This window comes from Tupaia chinensis, unplaced genomic scaffold (genome assembly GCF_000334495.1).
Source record: "Tupaia chinensis unplaced genomic scaffold, TupChi_1.0 Scaffold000354_1, whole genome shotgun sequence".
Lineage (NCBI taxonomy): Eukaryota > Metazoa > Chordata > Mammalia > Scandentia > Tupaiidae > Tupaia > Tupaia belangeri.
The window spans coordinates 7,537,512-7,555,432 of record NW_006159849.1 but is presented as its reverse complement, the minus strand read 5'-3'; the positions used below and the strand labels follow the sequence as shown (position 1 = coordinate 7,555,432).

At 46.1% G+C, this 17,921-nt stretch overlaps 1 protein-coding gene across 1 annotated transcript in view; it reads left to right on the top strand.

Annotated features, from left to right (window-relative positions):
* Positions 1–17,921, top strand: part of APBA1 (amyloid beta precursor protein binding family A member 1) — a 248,607-nt gene that overhangs the window by 210,610 nt on the left and 20,076 nt on the right. The window contains 5 exon segments of the mRNA XM_006152467.2: positions 5,242–5,274; positions 6,264–6,350; positions 7,442–7,627; positions 14,888–15,067; positions 17,335–17,547. Of these exon segments, the coding sequence (XP_006152529.1) occupies positions 5,242–5,274; positions 6,264–6,350; positions 7,442–7,627; positions 14,888–15,067; positions 17,335–17,547 (699 nt within the window).

Sequence of the window (17,921 nt, the reverse complement as noted above, 5' to 3'; positions counted from 1 at the left end):
TCCCTCCATCAAGCACACACCCCCTATCACAAAAACCTAAAATAATTAATTAATTCATTTTTAAAATGAATCAATACACAGTCCTCAACCTTGAGAGACTTGTGGTCTATCAAATGGAACCAAAAAGAATGTTTAGGTAACAATAATACAAGGCAAGCTGGGGAACCTGAAACTCAAAGGCTTTTCTTGGTCCTAGGTAGGAGGGGACTCCAAAAAGTTCACAGAAAGATGGAATTAAAGGATGAGTTTGTTTTGGAACAAAAAAAAAAAAAATTGAAATCCATGCACAGTTTTTTCATTATATGCATTTTTATGAACTTCTCGAAGACCCCTTATAAGAAATAAGGCATGTTTGAACACAATAGCAGAATTATAAAACATCTACTATTTTCCTCCCATCTTCAGTCCTTCTCTTATGTGTTCTTTCTGCTTTTGTTGTTTATTTCTGTGAAGAAATAATACTCTTCCAGGGAGTCCCCTTATGTCTTAGGGACAGTGAGAGCCATAGATCTCAAAGTCTAGTCCCCAGACCAGCAGCATCAGCATCGCCTAGGTATTTGTTAGAAATGCAGATTTCTGGACCATTCCGTGGCCTGGTGGTCAAAGTGACTGGACCCCACATGGCCAACTGCATGGTTCAAGTTCCAGACTTGGCAGCTTGAGAAGCGCACTTGTTCGTGTGTGCGCCCAAAATCCTGAAGGAAGGGAGAAGTGGAAGAGAAGGGACCATTCCCCGTAGGGGATACTTTCTCACTTTCTCTCTCTCTCTCTTTCTCTCTTTCTCTTTCTCTTTCTTTTTCTCTTTCTCTTTCTCTGTCTCTGTCTCTGTCTCTCTCTGGCAAGTATACCCCTCTGGCCTTTTTTCTTCTTTTAGACTTTATGCCATAGGGCACGTGTACTCACCAGAGAGAGAGAGGGAGAAAGTCAAAAGGAAAATGAGAAATCACCTCCCTGGGGGTGGGGGGCACAATCCCTTCTCCTTCATTCTTGGGATTTGGGGCACACATATGAGCCCGGCATAATTTTCAAGCCACCAGTTCCAGGATTTAAACTGTAGTCGACCATGTGGGAATCCAGCACCTTAACTACCACACTACCTGTGAGCCCCGACAGAATGTAAAGAAAAAGAGAGATGCAGATTCACCCAACTAAATCAGAAGCACAGAAGACACAGTTCACGACTTCTGCCAGCCTTCCCCAAGAAATCCTGATGTGCTCCACAGTCCTGGGCCCATGCCTCGGAGAAGGGCCATGCTAGGCGATGGAGATCTTTCTCCCACCGTGGCCTGTACACCTGGTCAGACCAAATGTGTGTCACTAACAGAGTTCTGCTGGAAAACGTGCTCAGGAAGCACCACGGAATAGGTCTCCTATTTGGATATGTGTTGTGTGTGTTTTCTGAGGAGAGGCTCTGAGAAGTCCTAAGGAGATTTCATTCACTTTGTTTAACCAGAAGCTCCCGTAATGATTTGAACACCAGCTGATGTGATTACCACGAGATATCTGCTAATATCTCATGGCTAGCATTCTCTGGAACATGTTTTGGGAGAAACTTCTGGAGAGAGCTCTCCCCCATGTACTGTCAATCTTTCATGTGTCCTGGGTAAAAACACACACTCTACCCACTGTGGGAATCATGCCTGCCCCATCTAGAGAGAGCCAGACTGGAAGCCAGTGCAGCTCGCTCCCCTCACCCTGTACTGTAATACATTTCTGTCCGTTCATTCCACTTCATTCTCTGCTCAGCCAGAGAATGGGGTGGCCTCCCCAACTCTGCCCGGAAGAGCTGTAGAGACTGCATCACGTCCATGCAGTGTGTTGTCTGCATCTCCATTTTTACCATATTTATGAAGCTCATGTTGCTGGATCACAAATGGTGTTTAGGTGTTTCATGGTGTGCACATTTTTGTAAGGAGCAAATTCATTTTCAAATATTCTTACATCTGTCTTTACTAGCCTGTCCTAAAGATTACGTTTTTCTATTCCTTTATTATTTTCTTTAAATGTCAAAAATCATGATCTCATTGTAGAATTCATACTTCTATCATTGTAGCTTTGTCTAAATTGCACCATTTCCCATCTTGCTTGAAGAAGTCTACAATCAGTAAAGAGGATACTGACTCTTACATCAGACCTTCCGTGTGCGTTATCTCAATTACTCCTTAAAATAGTAGGAAGGAAAGGATAGGGAACCCTGTGAGATCGGTATTATTAACCCCATTTACAGACAGACTGAGATGTTTACATATAAGAAACTTGTCCAGGCTGGACAATGAGTGGTTTTAGAATGTAGAGCGAGAGTGCCTGGGTTTGAAACTTGGTTCTGCCACTTGAAAACTGTGTGACCTTGGGCAAGTTAATTAGCCTCTCTGTGCCTCATTTTCCTCTTCTGAAAACTGAGGATAATGTAGTATCTACACCACAGGGTTGTTACAAGCTTTTACACTGATGATATGAAATGCTGAGAAGAATAATGGCCCATAGTGAATGCTCAGAAAATGTCAGCTGAGGAAAGAAAAGCTAGAACAGTCAGGAGGATGTCTGGCATGACTGACCTGGAGTCTCTTAGCAACAGTCGATACTCAGTACACATCGTGGATCAAGCAAGTAGGCAGACCCCTCACTCCACATTCCGCTGAGTGTAAACCACAATCAATCCCGTGAAACACCAGGGTTTAAATGGCTGTGGTCATTTCCTGCTGTAAGGTGCACGCTGACCTTATGTTTCTCTTGAACCTCCTTCTGCTGCTCTAGTTTCTCATTCTGTCTCTGACCCCCCTCATCTTTCCTGATGGCATATCTAAATTTGTAATTATAATTTGTTGGGAGATACTGGGATATCATAAGTGATTTATAGATAGTGTTACTTTAAGGGCATACATGATTTTTAACTCAATAAGGGTTCTTTTATGAAACTCAGTTTACCTTGTGGATCCTCTTCCTCATGAGCACATCTAGCAAAACCCAGAATGTGGGCAGTCCGTTGATGATGGACCTAGTCTCCTTTGAAAGAGTTCTTTCAGACCACAAGTCCCTAGAGTTGAAGAATTCTGCCCCACAGCTGTTAGGTTTTGGTGTCCAAAGTCATTGGAATGCTTATAGTACCACCAAATCACCTCAGGGGAGATAGAGAACAAACAGGCTCTCAGAGCAGTCATTTCTGGTGCAGGTCATAGCTGACGGAGGTTGGGACGCCCCAGCACAGCTCTCAGATTCCACAAGGACTCTAGGACGGAGTCACAAGAGCACAGGGTCCCTTCATAGCTACAGTGTACAGCAGTTAGAGTGACACTTTTAGGTGCGGCCTTCAGATGTTTCCAGAACAGACTATACACCGTGAACTCAGGACCACCAGCGAGATCTGCAGGAGGCCGAGTGGGAGGATGGTTGCCCCAGTTTCCTGGGCACAGAGATTAGCTATTTGGTGTTGGATAGCTGACTCATCCAGTCTCTCTACAATGAGGGTGTATAGGCAACACATCATAGTCATTAATGAACTAGAGACGTACTGCTGAGAGCACAAGAGCTTTCCTACCAGGTGAGTACCAAGGAACGTGAGAGAGCAGTTCTCCCTCCACCGCATCCCCATCACCACAACAGCGTCCACAGTTGGCCATTGACTCACCATTATCATACAAGACCTGTGTGTAAAGCAAGTCTTACCGAAAGCCAAGAAATTACACCCTGACAGATAAATTACATAACAACAGCACAAATGTAGTAATTATTATTAAACAGGCTCCATTCAGAGAACTTTGCATATATTCATTTTTACCCATAAGACAGTCCTATGAAGTATATAGTATTTTTATCCTTGTTTTCTACACATGAGGAAACTGAGGCACAAAGAAGTGACATGGCTTACTCAAAGTCACATAACTTTATAGATGACAGAGCCAGGATTCAGCTTTACACATGCAGCCCCAGAGTTTCCACTGTTATAAACTATGCTATCTTTTAAATATGAGAAAAAGGAATAGTACAGCCATTTTTATTTAGATATGAACTATGTTAATATTACACATTTTTTTTCTTGCCAGAGAGTGTGTGTGTTTGCTGGAGAAAGATGGAGAGAGAAAAAGTGAGAAAGGAACGCCCCCGCTCTGGTGGGAATGGTTACTCTGAAATCCCTTCTCCATTTTCAGGGTTTTGTGCACACATGTGCACACACCTGAAATGTTTTTCAAGCTGACAGGTCTGGGACTTGAACTGTTCAATCAACCATTTTTGCATCAACAACAATTGTGTAATATTGGGCCAGTAAGTGGAGGTGGTTACGGTGACTGGATCCTACATGGCCAACCATGCAGTTCTAGTCCCAGACAGTGGCTTAAAAAACATATTAGATACATGCATACACATGCCCAAAATCACAAAAGGTGGGAGAAATAGAGGAGAAGGGATTGTAGCATGACAGTTCCCCATGGTGGAGGCTGTGCTCTCTCACTTCCCCCTCTCCCTTTCTCCAGTGAGTGTATGGTGTGTGTCTGGCAATAAATGTATGCAAAAACATAAATTTGCCAGAGTCAATCATGTGCTGAGCTATACAGCTAAGACTTGGCAAATTTTAAAAGATTGAAATCACATAGAGTAAGTGTTCTTCGACCATATGGAATTAATTCAAAAATGAATAACAAAAAGATACCTATAAAATCCTTAGATGTACTGAAATTAATAACAAAATTCTCAATAATCCCAAATTCAAAGAAGAAATAACATTGGAAATTAGGCAATGTTTTAATTGAATAGTAATTGCAACAAAACAAAATTTGTGGGAGATAGCCAAAGCAGTACTTAGAGGGTTATTCTTAGCTTTAAGTATTAGAAAATAGTAAGTTGGAAAAGCCATGATTTAAGTTTTTAATCTCAATAAGCTGAGAAAAAAATCAGTTAAATCTAAAGAAAATAGAAAGTTTTAGGCTACTGTCAATGAAATATAAAAATGAGCATACAGTAAAGAAAACCAACAAAACCAATGTTGGTTCTTGAAAAGATCAGTTGCAGTTAAATCTTAGAAGCACTTCAGTATACTTCCTTCCACCTACTGCCCTACCACCTGCTAAATTCTGAATTATGAAGTAGATTGTCTTAAGAGGGGGATTTTTAAAAAGCCAGTCTCCTCCCACAGAAACATTTTATAGCACTAATTGATATTAGTTTGTCGATTCCCTTTTCAACTTTGAGTCTCTGCAAATTCTTTTCTAACTATTCTCCTGTCTCTGTTTGTTCCATGCTAAGCAGATGGCCCAGAAATTAGCCAAAAGCAGGAAGAAGGTGCAGTACAACTTCATCAGCTTGGTGTTATGCCTGTTCTTTTCATTTGTTTATGTTTTACCGTTTTATTATTTCGTGTTTTTGTTTTCTGCATCCAGCAAGTTTTTGTTCAGATTTATTTTTGAACCGCCCCATAAGCCAGCATTTCTCCAAACTCAGTTGCCTAAAGTGGCTGTTTTCTGTTGCTCATTAGTCATTTCACTTCAGAGGAACAAGGAGCAGATTGGAGATGCTAAACAAATCCTGTGGAAGTGTGGAAGTTCCAACCATTCAGGAGCCTTGATGTGGCAGGGACTTGGGTCTCTTCAATTATAGCTCTGTTTGATTTGTGGATTTGTTAGATTGCTGGATGCAAAAAAGAAAACTCACTAATAACCACACGTGTGCGGAGTTAAGCCCTAAATGAACCAGACTGCTTTTTTGGTTGTGGAGCTTCTAGGTGCTTATCAGTTATTCCCTGGGACATTGAAGCATTGGGGCTGTTTCTTAATGGGTGGCTTCAGGAGTGGGCAACTGCTTCTGTGTTGCTGTGGTGATGTGTGAACATGAAGACCCTCTTACCAGAACTGCATCCACATGGCTTCATCTGCACCTGCTATAAACATTGTCCCCTCTCAGCTCAAGCAGGAGCAGGCTCTAAGCGACTTCCCCACAGTCCCTGAGGATGTGCTAGTTGCCCTTACTTCTTCAATCTGTTGGCTCCAAAACCCTTGAAGAAGGGCCACTGAGCATCATCGTTCAGAACCTACTGCAGCAAGTCACTGCTTCTAGGAGGGAAGAAGCCAAAGGGATTTTACATCCTACCGTACCCTAGAGATGCTAACCCTTGTCCATGTGTTCATCCTCTGTGTGGCAATTTAATCCTAGAGTCTGCGTTGCCGTTCTGGTGACTGTGTCTTGGTGCCTCTGTGTGTGAGCTAACCTTGCTCTCATGCATCTGGGTCAGGGTCATGGAATAACTCTTTCTCCTGGTGTGTGTTTCTTCTCAGGCTCCTGAAGGTGAATCTCAGCCAATGACTGAAGTGGATCTCTTCATTTCTACCCAGAGAATCAAAGTGTTGAATGCTGATACACAGGTAGCAGCTGGCTTCTACTTTTCCAGGGGTGCAGCTTACTGGCATTGTAACCCAGAGACTGCGGCTGTGTCAGTGCAGCCGCTGTCTCCATGCTGGGTTCTAGCACATTGGAAGGCTGTGTTTGCAGGGCTTCCTTCTACCCTGGGGCAGAGTGCTATTTCCTCAAAGGAAACACTAAAACGTAGATGGTGGATGTTATTTATCATTCTCCTGAGTTCTTATTAGAGGATTCATTAACATGGACAGATTAGCCTTCTAAGTTGTGTTTACAAATCACACTTGAAGGCTAGCCAATGGCATGGTGGTTAAGGCGGCTGGATCCCACATAACTAATGTGACATTTAAGTTCCAGACCCAGTGACTTGAAAAAAAAAATGCTGAGTGCTTGGGCATGCATGCCCAAAGTCCCAGAAGGAGGAGAAATGAAGGATAAGGGATTAAGGCATGACCATTCCCCATGGTGGGGGGTGCTTTCTAACTTTCCTATTCTATCTCTTGCTGGTGAGTGCATGTGCCCTGTGACTTCAAATATTTTTAAGTCACACACACATACATATACACAAATGCCATTTAGATTTTATCTTTTTTTAAAAACTTTACCACCAGATTCTTTTCTTTTCTTTTCTTTTTTCCCAAGAGAGATATTTACTGTAAGGTACATATACTCACCAGAGAAACAGAGACAGAGAGATAAAGTGAGAAATTACCCCCCCAGAGAGGATGGCCATGCCATAACCCCTTCTCTTGGGATTTTGGGCACAAATGCACATGCACCCACCATGTCTGGCTCTCAAACTGTTATCAACCATGTAGGAGTTCGGTGCTTAACCTCTGTGCCTCCTACTACCCCCACCGCCATCAGATGCTACCGGTTGCATAATGTTTGAAGTTTCTTACATCTGTCCACACACTTCCTGCCTTTTAGTTAGTCACCCACGGGCCTAGTGGGTTTCTGTAAGTCCGCCAGCAAGGCCTTTGCAGTGAGCCCCAGAGGCTTCTGCGTGAGGACGTATGTGGCTGGGCTGTGGGGTGGAGCCTGTCTCAGGCATTCTGGGATGCCCAGACTTAACCATTCCTCCTCCTACCCCCAGGAGACCATGATGGACCACCCCCTGAGGACCATCTCCTACATCGCAGACATCGGGAACATCGTCGTGCTGATGGCCCGCCGGCGAATGCCCCGCTCCAACTCTCAGGAGAACGTGGAAGCCTCCCACCCATCCCAGGATGGAAAACGGCAGTACAAGATGATCTGCCATGTCTTTGAGTCAGAAGACGTAAGGGTGGCTTCCCTCAATGTCCCCCTGGGAAACCTGGGCAGCCATTGGGTGGCTTGATTTCACAGAACCTGAACCAGTCTGATCCATTATATATTAAATGTATTTATTGAGCATTTACTGTGTGTCAGGCACTGTTCTAGGCATAGGAGGCTGAGTATTATAGACAAGAACCCATCATGAGGGCTGAAGGGAGACAGAAAATAGATAATATACTTAATACAGCATGAAGTAATAGTGATTGCTGTGGGGTAACAAAAATGGTCAGAGAGAGAGGGCAGGGGCTGTTTCCAATAGGATGATTGGCAAAGTCCTTTTTTGAGAAGTCGCTGTTTGAGCAGAGACCTGAATCAGGTGAGGAGCAAGTGCAAAGGCCCTGAGGCGGTAGCCTGCTGAATTAGTTTGAGGAAGAGAAAGGAGGCCATGTTGCTAGAAAGCTCCAAAAAAGGGAAAGGGATGGGAAGAACTCAGTCAGACTTGCAGGACCCAAGCACGTCTCACTGAACATGAGGGCAGTTGGTGAGGACAGTTCTTTGCTCTGCAAGACAGCCATGTGGGCTGCAGGGGAGGTAGCATCCCTGCCTGCCCACCAAGCCCCAGTCCTTATGAGAATTGGCTCCCTCTCCTGGTGTAAAACCAGGGATTCCCATTCCTCATGGCTTGAGGTGATGAAATCAACAGAGAAAACAAGTTTACAGCATAGGCTATTCTTTCATTCAGCCACCTCCCAGGGCTGTCCCCAGAACTGCTGATGAGGCCACCAGGCTTCAGACTTTCTTAGTCCCCAGCTGCCCCAAGCACCCGCCTTCCCTGGGCCTCATAGTCTTTCAACTCCCCACTAGGGTGGCACAGCCCCTTGATGGATCTGAAGTGCAGAGCCCCTGTGCTGCTGCCCTAGAGGGCCAAGTCGGTGCCGTTGAAGGCGCTGGTTTATCCTCCAGCCACAGAGGAATCTGCTGTTTCTGAAATTGAGCAGAGAGCCCTTATCCACTTGAAAGAAAAACAGCTTCCAATAGCCTGGGCCACTTAAAAGAAGCCGGTTTTCTCCAACAGCGTTTGTCTGGGTGTGGATCGTGTCTTCCTCTAAGAAAGTGGAAGGTAGAGGCCATCCTGCTTTGCTCTGGGAGCCCAAGCCATCCTGGCTGTGGCCACAGAAGGAGACCCTGACACTTTCGTCACCGTGCTTTACTGGTCTGGTTCTCTAGAAACCAGGTCTGGGACAGGGGGCTGAGACAGCAGCACTCGAAATCCTCCCCTCCCCCGCTATTCTCCCTGCCATGCCTTTAAAACCGAGGCCAGATGTGCATACTATCAGAAATGAGTTTTAGAAGGTTCTCAGGAACTTCCAACAGAGTTAACATTCAGAATCTTTTTTTTAACATACATACGCACTTTATTTATTTATTTAAATTTGACTGGAGAAGGACGAAGTGAGAGAGAGAGAGAGAGAGAGAAAGAAGGGAAAATGAGAAAGCCAGCTTCCAGGTTCGAGACTTGAACCACGGTTGCCCATGTGGGAGTCCAACACCCTTAACCACTATGCCACCTGCCAGCCTGAACTTTCAGAGTCTTAAGCCCCTTCTGTCTGTAGGGCCAAAGACAAGGTGCAGTTAGTTCCACCCACTGGGACCCCCTGCTCCCTCCACCTGACTTGGAGCTTATAAAGAGGAGCTTCTTCTCCTTCCTTTGGGTCTATCAGGGAGGACTAGAAAGAATGCAGAAGGAAGTTAGGACAACCTGGAAGTCTTGTCCTTGGCTTCCACTGGAGCATGGATGAAGAGTTTTGGCTCCAGGACTGGGAGAGTTGGCCTCAAACTCCACTTCCAGGTACAAGCTGTGCACCCACTGAGCCTCAGGTTCCTCTCTGTAGCACTAGGATGCCTCCCTCATCGGCTGCTGGGTGACTCCGATAGATTGTGCATTGAGAGTCTCATTCCTGGCATGTGCAAGTGCTCACCACCAAGGCCGTGCACTGATGCTAACCAGGGAGTTGCTGGTTGTGTTCCCAAGTGTATATTTCTCAGTTTGTCTACACATTCCTCTGATGCGGAAAGAGATGGCTCATTCCCTTCCAGTATTATAGCAGGATGGAGAGGGTGGTTCTTGATGTCCTTGTGTAAGAAGTCACCCGATTTTTGAAGTGAGGAAAGTTAAGCATTTCTTTTCCTATGGCCAGCTGCACAGAAAGATCTGGCATCACTGTCAATTAGCTGCTTTTGCCAATAATAAGAAAAGCAGAGAAAGGAGGAGTGGAGGTTAGAATTGTGTGTGTTTTTAAAACATTGCTCCAGAGATGTGTTTTGGTTTTATTTTTCTACCCATCTGAATTTCAGAGTGGCTATCCCCCGTGGTGGGCGGGAGGGTGGGCTCTGGCATCAGTCTGCCAGGATTCAGCCTCTGGCCTCAGCCTCTTCCCAGGGAGTGGGCACTTTAACCTCTCAGTCTCTGTTTCCTGATCTAACGGGGACAGTAATACAGATCCGAGGAACAAAAGAGGTTTTGCAGTCACTTGGCTAATCAGACCTGACCCGCTGTCGTCAGTTGTGTGCTGCTGTCACAGAATTGCAGAGACTCGGTAATATACAGTGAATGGAATCTGTCTGCAGCTCCAGAGGCTGGGAAGTCTGAGGCCAAGGCACTGGCAGGTTGGGTGTTTGGCAGTTGCCGCCTTTCTCTTCTGAAATGACATCTTGAATGCTGTGCCCTCCAGGAAGGAAGAAGGCAGAATCCTCATGAGGCAGAAGGGGACAGGGCTGAGAGCCAGAGGGACACAGACTTGCCCTTTCATAACAGCGTTAATCCTACCCACGTGGTCTGAGCCCTCCCGGTGTAGTACCTCTTAAAAGTCTCACCTCTTAGTACTGTTATGATGACAGGTTTCCACAGGAGTTTTGGAAGGGACATGCAAACTACAGCCACCGCTGGGAGGCAGTGCATTGGGCCTGTCCAGCTAACCAGGACGCTTACACATTTTGCTGCAGGAATGTTGCTGTGTTCGTGAACAGGCTACTTCCCCAGACCCTAGGACTCATTGCACAATGTCCAGTGTACCTCTCCTGTTGCCTTTCTAAAGCCTGAAATTTCCTGGGTTCTGCCACACCATCTCAAAGGTTTCAGGTGGAAGATTGTGGGCCATCTATCACAGAACCGATATGAGGATTCACGTGATGGTCTCCTATTGGACATAGTCCAGGCACCTTGAAATGCTCAGTTACTGTTGACTATCCCAATTAAGAATCTTGCTTAGTTAATGCAGGACAGCATTATCAAAGCCCAGTGCAGGAAAAGGAATGGAAGCCACGTTCCACTTCTGTGAACTGTGTAACCTTCAGCAGGTCCCTGTGGATCTCTGAGCCTCAGTGTCCTCAGATGGGAAGTGTGAGGTTAGACCAGATGAGAGCTCCCCATTCTGTAAGACTAGCACTCCCTTTTCATGACAAATACTTTGTAATGCCCCATTACCACCCTGAAATGATCTCCATAGATAATATAACCTCCCTTTTGAAAACAATGTTCACGGAATAAGCAAAATATGGCCATAAATGTAATGCAAAGGAATAAAAAAGAAAAACAAGCTAAAATAAAATCATACCACAACACTTAAAACTTTGACCCAGCCATTCCAAAGAGCATAATGAAGTATCAAATGCTCACACTGCTTGATTAGCAAGTTTGCATATAAAAGAACATAGCACACAATGGAATATTGTAAACACTTTCTATTCAACATTCGAATTGGGTTTAAATAAAAATGTATATGGGAGGCCAGCAGGTAGCATGGTAGTTAAGGCACTAGATTCCAACATGGTTGACTGTTGGATCCAGCGTCTTAAAAATCGTGCCAGGTGTAGGTACATCATGTGTGCCCAAGATCCTAAGATCAGCATGCCCATCCTCTTGGGAGAGGGGGGGTAATTTCCTGCTTTACCTCTCTCTACCTCTCTCCATCTGTCTCCTGTGAACACAAGTGCCCTATAGCAAAAACTGAAAAACAAAACAAAACAAAAAAAACACATGTAGAGTCATGACATACATGACAGTGAATGCGTAAGCAGGCTGTTAGGACTGTAATTTACTGCCCGCTCCGATACCACGAACAGCATTGATGTTGATGGTTTCAGAGTCTTGAAGCTTATTCCTGGTAGAGTGCTGGACAAAGCAAAATGCCACCTTCCCTCCATTTTTGCAGGATTCTTCTTGAAACAGTCTGTGTGTATAGAGTCACACAGTGAAAGTTTGTGTGTGTAAGTTAGAGTTGAGACTACTGAGCCTCAGGTTCCTCTCTGTAGCACTAGGGTGCCTCCCTCATCGGCTGCTGGGTGACTCCGATAGATTGTGCATTGAGAGTCTCATTCCTGGCATGTGCAAGTGCTCACCACCAAGGCCGTGCACTGATGCTAACCAGGGAGTTGCTGGTTGTGTTCCCAAGTGTATATTTCTCAGTTTGTCTACACATTCCTCTGATGCGGAAAGAGATGGCTCATTCCCTTCCAGTATTATAGCAGGATGGAGAGGGTGGTTCTTGATGTCCTTGTGTAAGAAGTCACCCGATTTTTGAAGTGAGGAAAGTTAAGCATTTCTTTTCCTATGGCCAGCTGCACAGAAAGATCTGGCATCACTGTCAATTAGCTGCTTTTGCCAATAATAAGAAAAGCAGAGTAAGGAGGAGTGGAGGTTAGAATTGGGTGTGTTTTTCAAACATTGTAGAGTGGCTATCCCCCGTGGTGGGGGGGAGTGTGGGCTCTGGCATCAGTCTGCCAGGATTCAGCCTCTGGCCTCAGCCTCTTCCCAGGGAGTGGGCACTTTAACCTCTCAGTCTCCGTTTCCTGATCTAACGGGGACAGTAATACAGATCCGAGGAACAAAAGAGGTTTTGCAGTCACTTGGCTAATCAGACCTGACCCGCTGTCGTCAGTTGTGTGCTGCTGTCACAGAATTGCAGAGACTCGGTAATATACAGTGAATGGAATCTGTCTGCAGCTCCAGAGGCTGGGAAGTCTGAGGCCAAGGCACTGGCAGGTTGGGTGTTTGGCAGTTGCCGCCTTTCTCTTCTGAAATGACATCTTGAATGCTGTGCCCTCCAGGAAGGAAGAAGGCAGAATCCTCATGAGGCAGAAGGGGACAGGGCTGAGAGCCAGAGGGACACAGACTTGCCCTTTCATAACAGCGTTAATCCTACCCACGTGGTCTGAGCCCTCCCGGTGTAGTACCTCTTAAAAGTCTCACCTCTTAGTACTGTTATGATGACAGGTTTCCACAGGAGTTTTGGAAGGGACATGCAAACTACAGCCACCGCTGGGAGGCAGTGCATTGGGCCTGTCCAGCTAACCAGGACGCTTACACATTTTGCTGCAGGAATGTTGCTGTGTTCGTGAACAGGCTACTTCCCCAGACCCTAGGACTCATTGCACAATGTCCAGTGTACCTCTCCTGTTGCCTTTCTAAAGCCTGAAATTTCCTGGGTTCTGCCACACCATCTCAAAGGTTTCAGGTGGAAGATTGTGGGCCATCTATCACAGAACCGATATGAGGATTCACGTGATGGTCTCCTATTGGACATAGTCCAGGCACCTTGAAATGCTCAGTTACTGTTGACTATCCCAATTAAGAATCTTGCTTAGTTAATGCAGGACAGCATTATCAAAGCCCAGTGCAGGAAAAGGAATGGAAGCCACGTTCCACTTCTGTGAACTGTGTAACCTTCAGCAGGTCCCTGTGGATCTCTGAGCCTCAGTGTCCTCAGATGGGAAGTGTGAGGTTAGACCAGATGAGAGCTCCCCATTCTGTAAGACTAGCACTCCCTTTTCATGACAAATACTTTGTAATGCCCCATTACCACCCTGAAATGATCTCCATAGATAATATAACCTCCCTTTTGAAAACAATGTTCACGGAATAAGCAAAATATGGCCATAAATGTAATGCAAAGGAATAAAAAAGAAAAACAAGCTAAAATAAAATCATACCACAACACTTAAAACTTTGACCCAGCCATTCCAAAGAGCATAATGAAGTATCAAATGCTCACACTGCTTGATTAGCAAGTTTGCATATAAAAGAACATAGCACACAATGGAATATTGTAAACACTTTCTATTCAACATTCGAATTGGGTTTAAATAAAAATGTATATGGGAGGCCAGCAGGTAGCATGGTAGTTAAGGCACTAGATTCCAACATGGTTGACTGTTGGATCCAGCGTCTTAAAAATCGTGCCAGGTGTAGGTACATCATGTGTGCCCAAGATCCTAAGATCAGCATGCCCATCCTCTTGGGAGAGGGGGGGTAATTTCCTGCTTTACCTCTCTCTACCTCTCTCCATCTGTCTCCTGTGAACACAAGTGCCCTATAGCAAAAACTGAAAAACAAAACAAAACAAAAAAAACACATGTAGAGTCATGACATACATGACAGTGAATGCGTAAGCAGGCTGTTAGGACTGTAATTTACTGCCCGCTCCGATACCACGAACAGCATTGATGTTGATGGTTTCAGAGTCTTGAAGCTTATTCCTGGTAGAGTGCTGGACAAAGCAAAATGCCACCTTCCCTCCATTTTTGCAGGATTCTTCTTGAAACAGTCTGTGTGTATAGAGTCACACAGTGAAAGTTTGTGTGTGTAAGTTAGAGTTGAGAACTGGACTCAGGTGATTAGAAACAAGAGTGACCTATACACAGATGTCCAGTGGTTTATTAAAAAGTTGTTCAGCCAGTGATTGGGGTGCTAGATTCCACATAACTGACTACATGGTTCAAGTCCCAGACCCAGTGACTTGAAAAATCTACCAGGTACTTGTGCATTCATGCCTAAAAACCCCAAGAGGAAAATAGAGGAGAAGGGATTATGGCGTGACCATCCTTCCTGGGATGGGAGGGTGATTTCTCACTTTCCCTCTCTATCTCTGTCTCTGGTGAGTACACATACCCTATAGCAAAAAAAGAAAAAAGAAAAAAACTGCTCAGGATGTAGAACGATCTGTCACTGTGTAGGGCTGTACTTTGCCTGGCAGGAAGTCCATCTGATTCCTGCCCACTGAATGAATGCCAATGGTTCTTTTACATTCCATGTTATAGTCAAAATTCCCCCAGTAACTTTAAAAACGGCCCCTGGTGGAAGTGGGCCCCCACATAAACCTACTGTTCTGCCTGATGCCTAGGGCCCCTCCTGCCCCATAGGACAGCACCCCAGGGGGGACAGTGCACCAGGCATGCAGGAGCACCACCCCTTGACCGCCATCTTTCCTTCTGGTTGCTGTTCTAGGCCCAGCTGATTGCGCAGTCCATCGGACAAGCGTTTAGCGTGGCGTACCAGGAATTCCTCAGGGCCAATGGGATTAACCCCGAAGATCTCAGCCAGAAGGAATATAGTGACCTGCTCAATACCCAGGACATGTACAATGATGACCTGATCCACTTCTCCAAGTCAGAAAACTGCAAAGATGTAGGTACTTTCCTAACACTGTTCTCCAAGCAGGGTGGGCTGGCGACGACCCTGTGGGGAGTGGGACAGCCGTGCTGTGGAAGAGAGAGCAGGACAGAGGGGGACGAGCACAGTGTGGGCAGATTGTCACAAGAACCATCTCTAACTCCCTTCTCGTGGGACCCTGTTATTAAACGTTGGGAAGAATGGTATAGACAGAGAGGGTGTGGAGAGGCGTCTTCTGTTCTTAGAAATCCCAAGCCAAGTTTTGGGTGAGTTCCAGAAGCAGATAAGACATGGACTGTGCAACTGAAGCCCACATCTAGGTACAGGACTGAAAAAACAGATGATAGTGTTGGGCACAGGCCCCAGTCGGAGCCAGCTGTGCAGGCAGAACGGAGCAGATGGCGGGTTTAGACAGAAGCTGCTGAGCTCATCAAGGACTGGCCCCATTACCTCACATGAGCTGTCCACCGGTATCTGCAGGGGGAGAGCCACAGAGCTGGTCTGGAGACCTGAGGGTTATTCAGAAAGTATGAGGGCAGGAAGAGAGTTGGGCTGAAGTTGCAGTGTGGAATCCTGAAGATCAGAAAGCACCCAATTTGAATAATAGGAATTGGGATGTAGGGGGCTTGGCTGGAGCAGGTGGTGGGAGCAGGAAAGGACAGGGAGAGACCAGCAGAGGTCAGGGTTGAACTAGAGGGCCTGCGAGTCCGGCTGAGAGGAGTTGGACTTTATCCTGTAAGAAGAACCTTCAATGAGAAAGCGACTCCTAATTCACCAGTGTGTGTTAGGTGTCACAGGTCACGTTCCCCAGAAGCAGAGCCTGAGACAGGCATTCTTGTCTAAGGTTTCTTGGAAGTGAGCATGCACTCAGAGCAAAGGGGGTGTGGAAAGCAGGTGATAGGGTGCTGCAGAAGAGTGACCTGCCTGGGTGTGAGCTTTGTTCTGCCCCAAAGGGAAGTTCCAGGCCACACATTGCAGACTTGTCCCACCTTGAGGCGAGGGAGCTGGCAGGCTTCGCGCCCACGCCGATCATTGCCAAGGTTGGGCAGGGGTGTGTTACTTTGCTGGGGCAGTAACAAAGGGCCACAGACCGGGCAACTTAAACAACAGAAACAATTGTCTCGCCATTCTGGAGGCCAAGGCCTTAGCACAATGGGCTGCTTCTGAGGGCTGCGAGGGAACGACCTGCTCCAGGCTTCTCTCCTTGGCCTATAGACAGCCGCCTTCTCCCTGTGTCGTCACATCATCTTCCCTCTGTGTGTCTCTGTTCCCGGTTTCCTCTATGAGAATAACAGTTTTCCTGGCTTCAGGGCCCACCCTAATGACGTCATTTTAACCTGACTACCTCTGCGAAGACCCCATCTTCAATAGCCATCACAGTCTGAGGTACTGGAGTTAGGACTTCAAATATACAAATTCTAGGGGAGACTCAATTCCACCCCTAAAAGGGAATGTGTCCCATTTGACTAAGGACAGTTCTTCAGGGAAGGGGGCGACTCTGAACCTCAGCTGCTGGGCGAAGGGGACACCAGGCCGTGAAGGGGCTTTGTCAGTCCCCAGTAAACACACACACATTCTTCGTAGATGCTTCCAGGAAGCATCTTATCCATTATGGCACCTTCGCAGGCCTCCCCAGACTGCAGGTATCCAACGCTAACGCCGTCCCCTCTGCCCAGCCACTGAGGCCAGGACGAATACCTGTATCTCTAGGATGCAGCCTACCTGTGGGCACTCGCAGCCTTTCAATTGTGATAACTTTTTTCAGCATCACTTTTTTCTTTCTTTCCCACCTCTCCCCTTGCAGAGAAATGTCTTTATATTTTCTTCTTTTGAACTCAGGAATCCTCAGTTTTGGAGAGGATTTGTGAAGCAGTATGGGAGAGAGGAAGCTATATGTAAAATTCAAGAGTCACTTCAGAAATCATAAAATGCCACCAAAGCGCCCTCTGACACCAGCACTTGTCCCCTCCCACTGGGGACTACAAAAGTGGGGAAAACAAACAAGCAAGCAAGCAAAAAACGTATGCTTCCCTGGTTGCGTTGTTAAGGCAGGATTGCTTTGTGAAACAAGGGTGAATTACCCAAAATGATACGGCCAAGTGTGAAATGGTTTCTTGCAAACCCCAAATGCCATGGAATGCAGAGAAGGCAGAGACTTATCTGGGTTGGAGCCACAAGGGAAGTGCCTTCGTAAGACAAGACAGGGAGAAAATACTTTGATCTTTACAGCTACCCCAGATGGTTTCCCAGTTCAGGCTTTCTAAGTATGTTTCTCCTTTCAGGTTTTCATAGAGAAGCAGAAAGGAGAAATCCTAGGTGTGGTGATTGTGGAGTCTGGCTGGGGATCCATCCTGCCAACTGTGATCATAGCCAACATGATGCACGGAGGCCCAGCCGAGAAATCGGGGAAGCTGAATATCGGGGACCAGATTATGTCTATTAATGGCACCAGCCTGGTGGGCCTGCCTCTCTCCACCTGCCAGAGCATTATTAAGGTACTTGGAAAGGGACAAACCAGCTTCCACCGTAGCCCTGAAATGTGATGTGTGACTGCCATCTGATCGTTAGTATTTACACGCATATTCTAAGTGCCAGGTACTGAGGAGGACGCAAATACAGAAGGCCTGAACTTGCAAGCAGGCAGCTTACCATCCATGACTGTTTACAAATTCCTCCCTGAAATCTTTTTTTAGATAAGGATAGTGTGTTGGACTTCCATACCACCCTGTCATACTATGCCCATCACAGGCATTGCCAATCAACCACAGCACTCTCCCCCTAAACCCAGAGTCAGCCTCAGCAGTTTTCTTCAGTTTAGAGATCCAGACAGTCACTTACCAGCCAGATCCACTTGAGATGGTTGGCCATC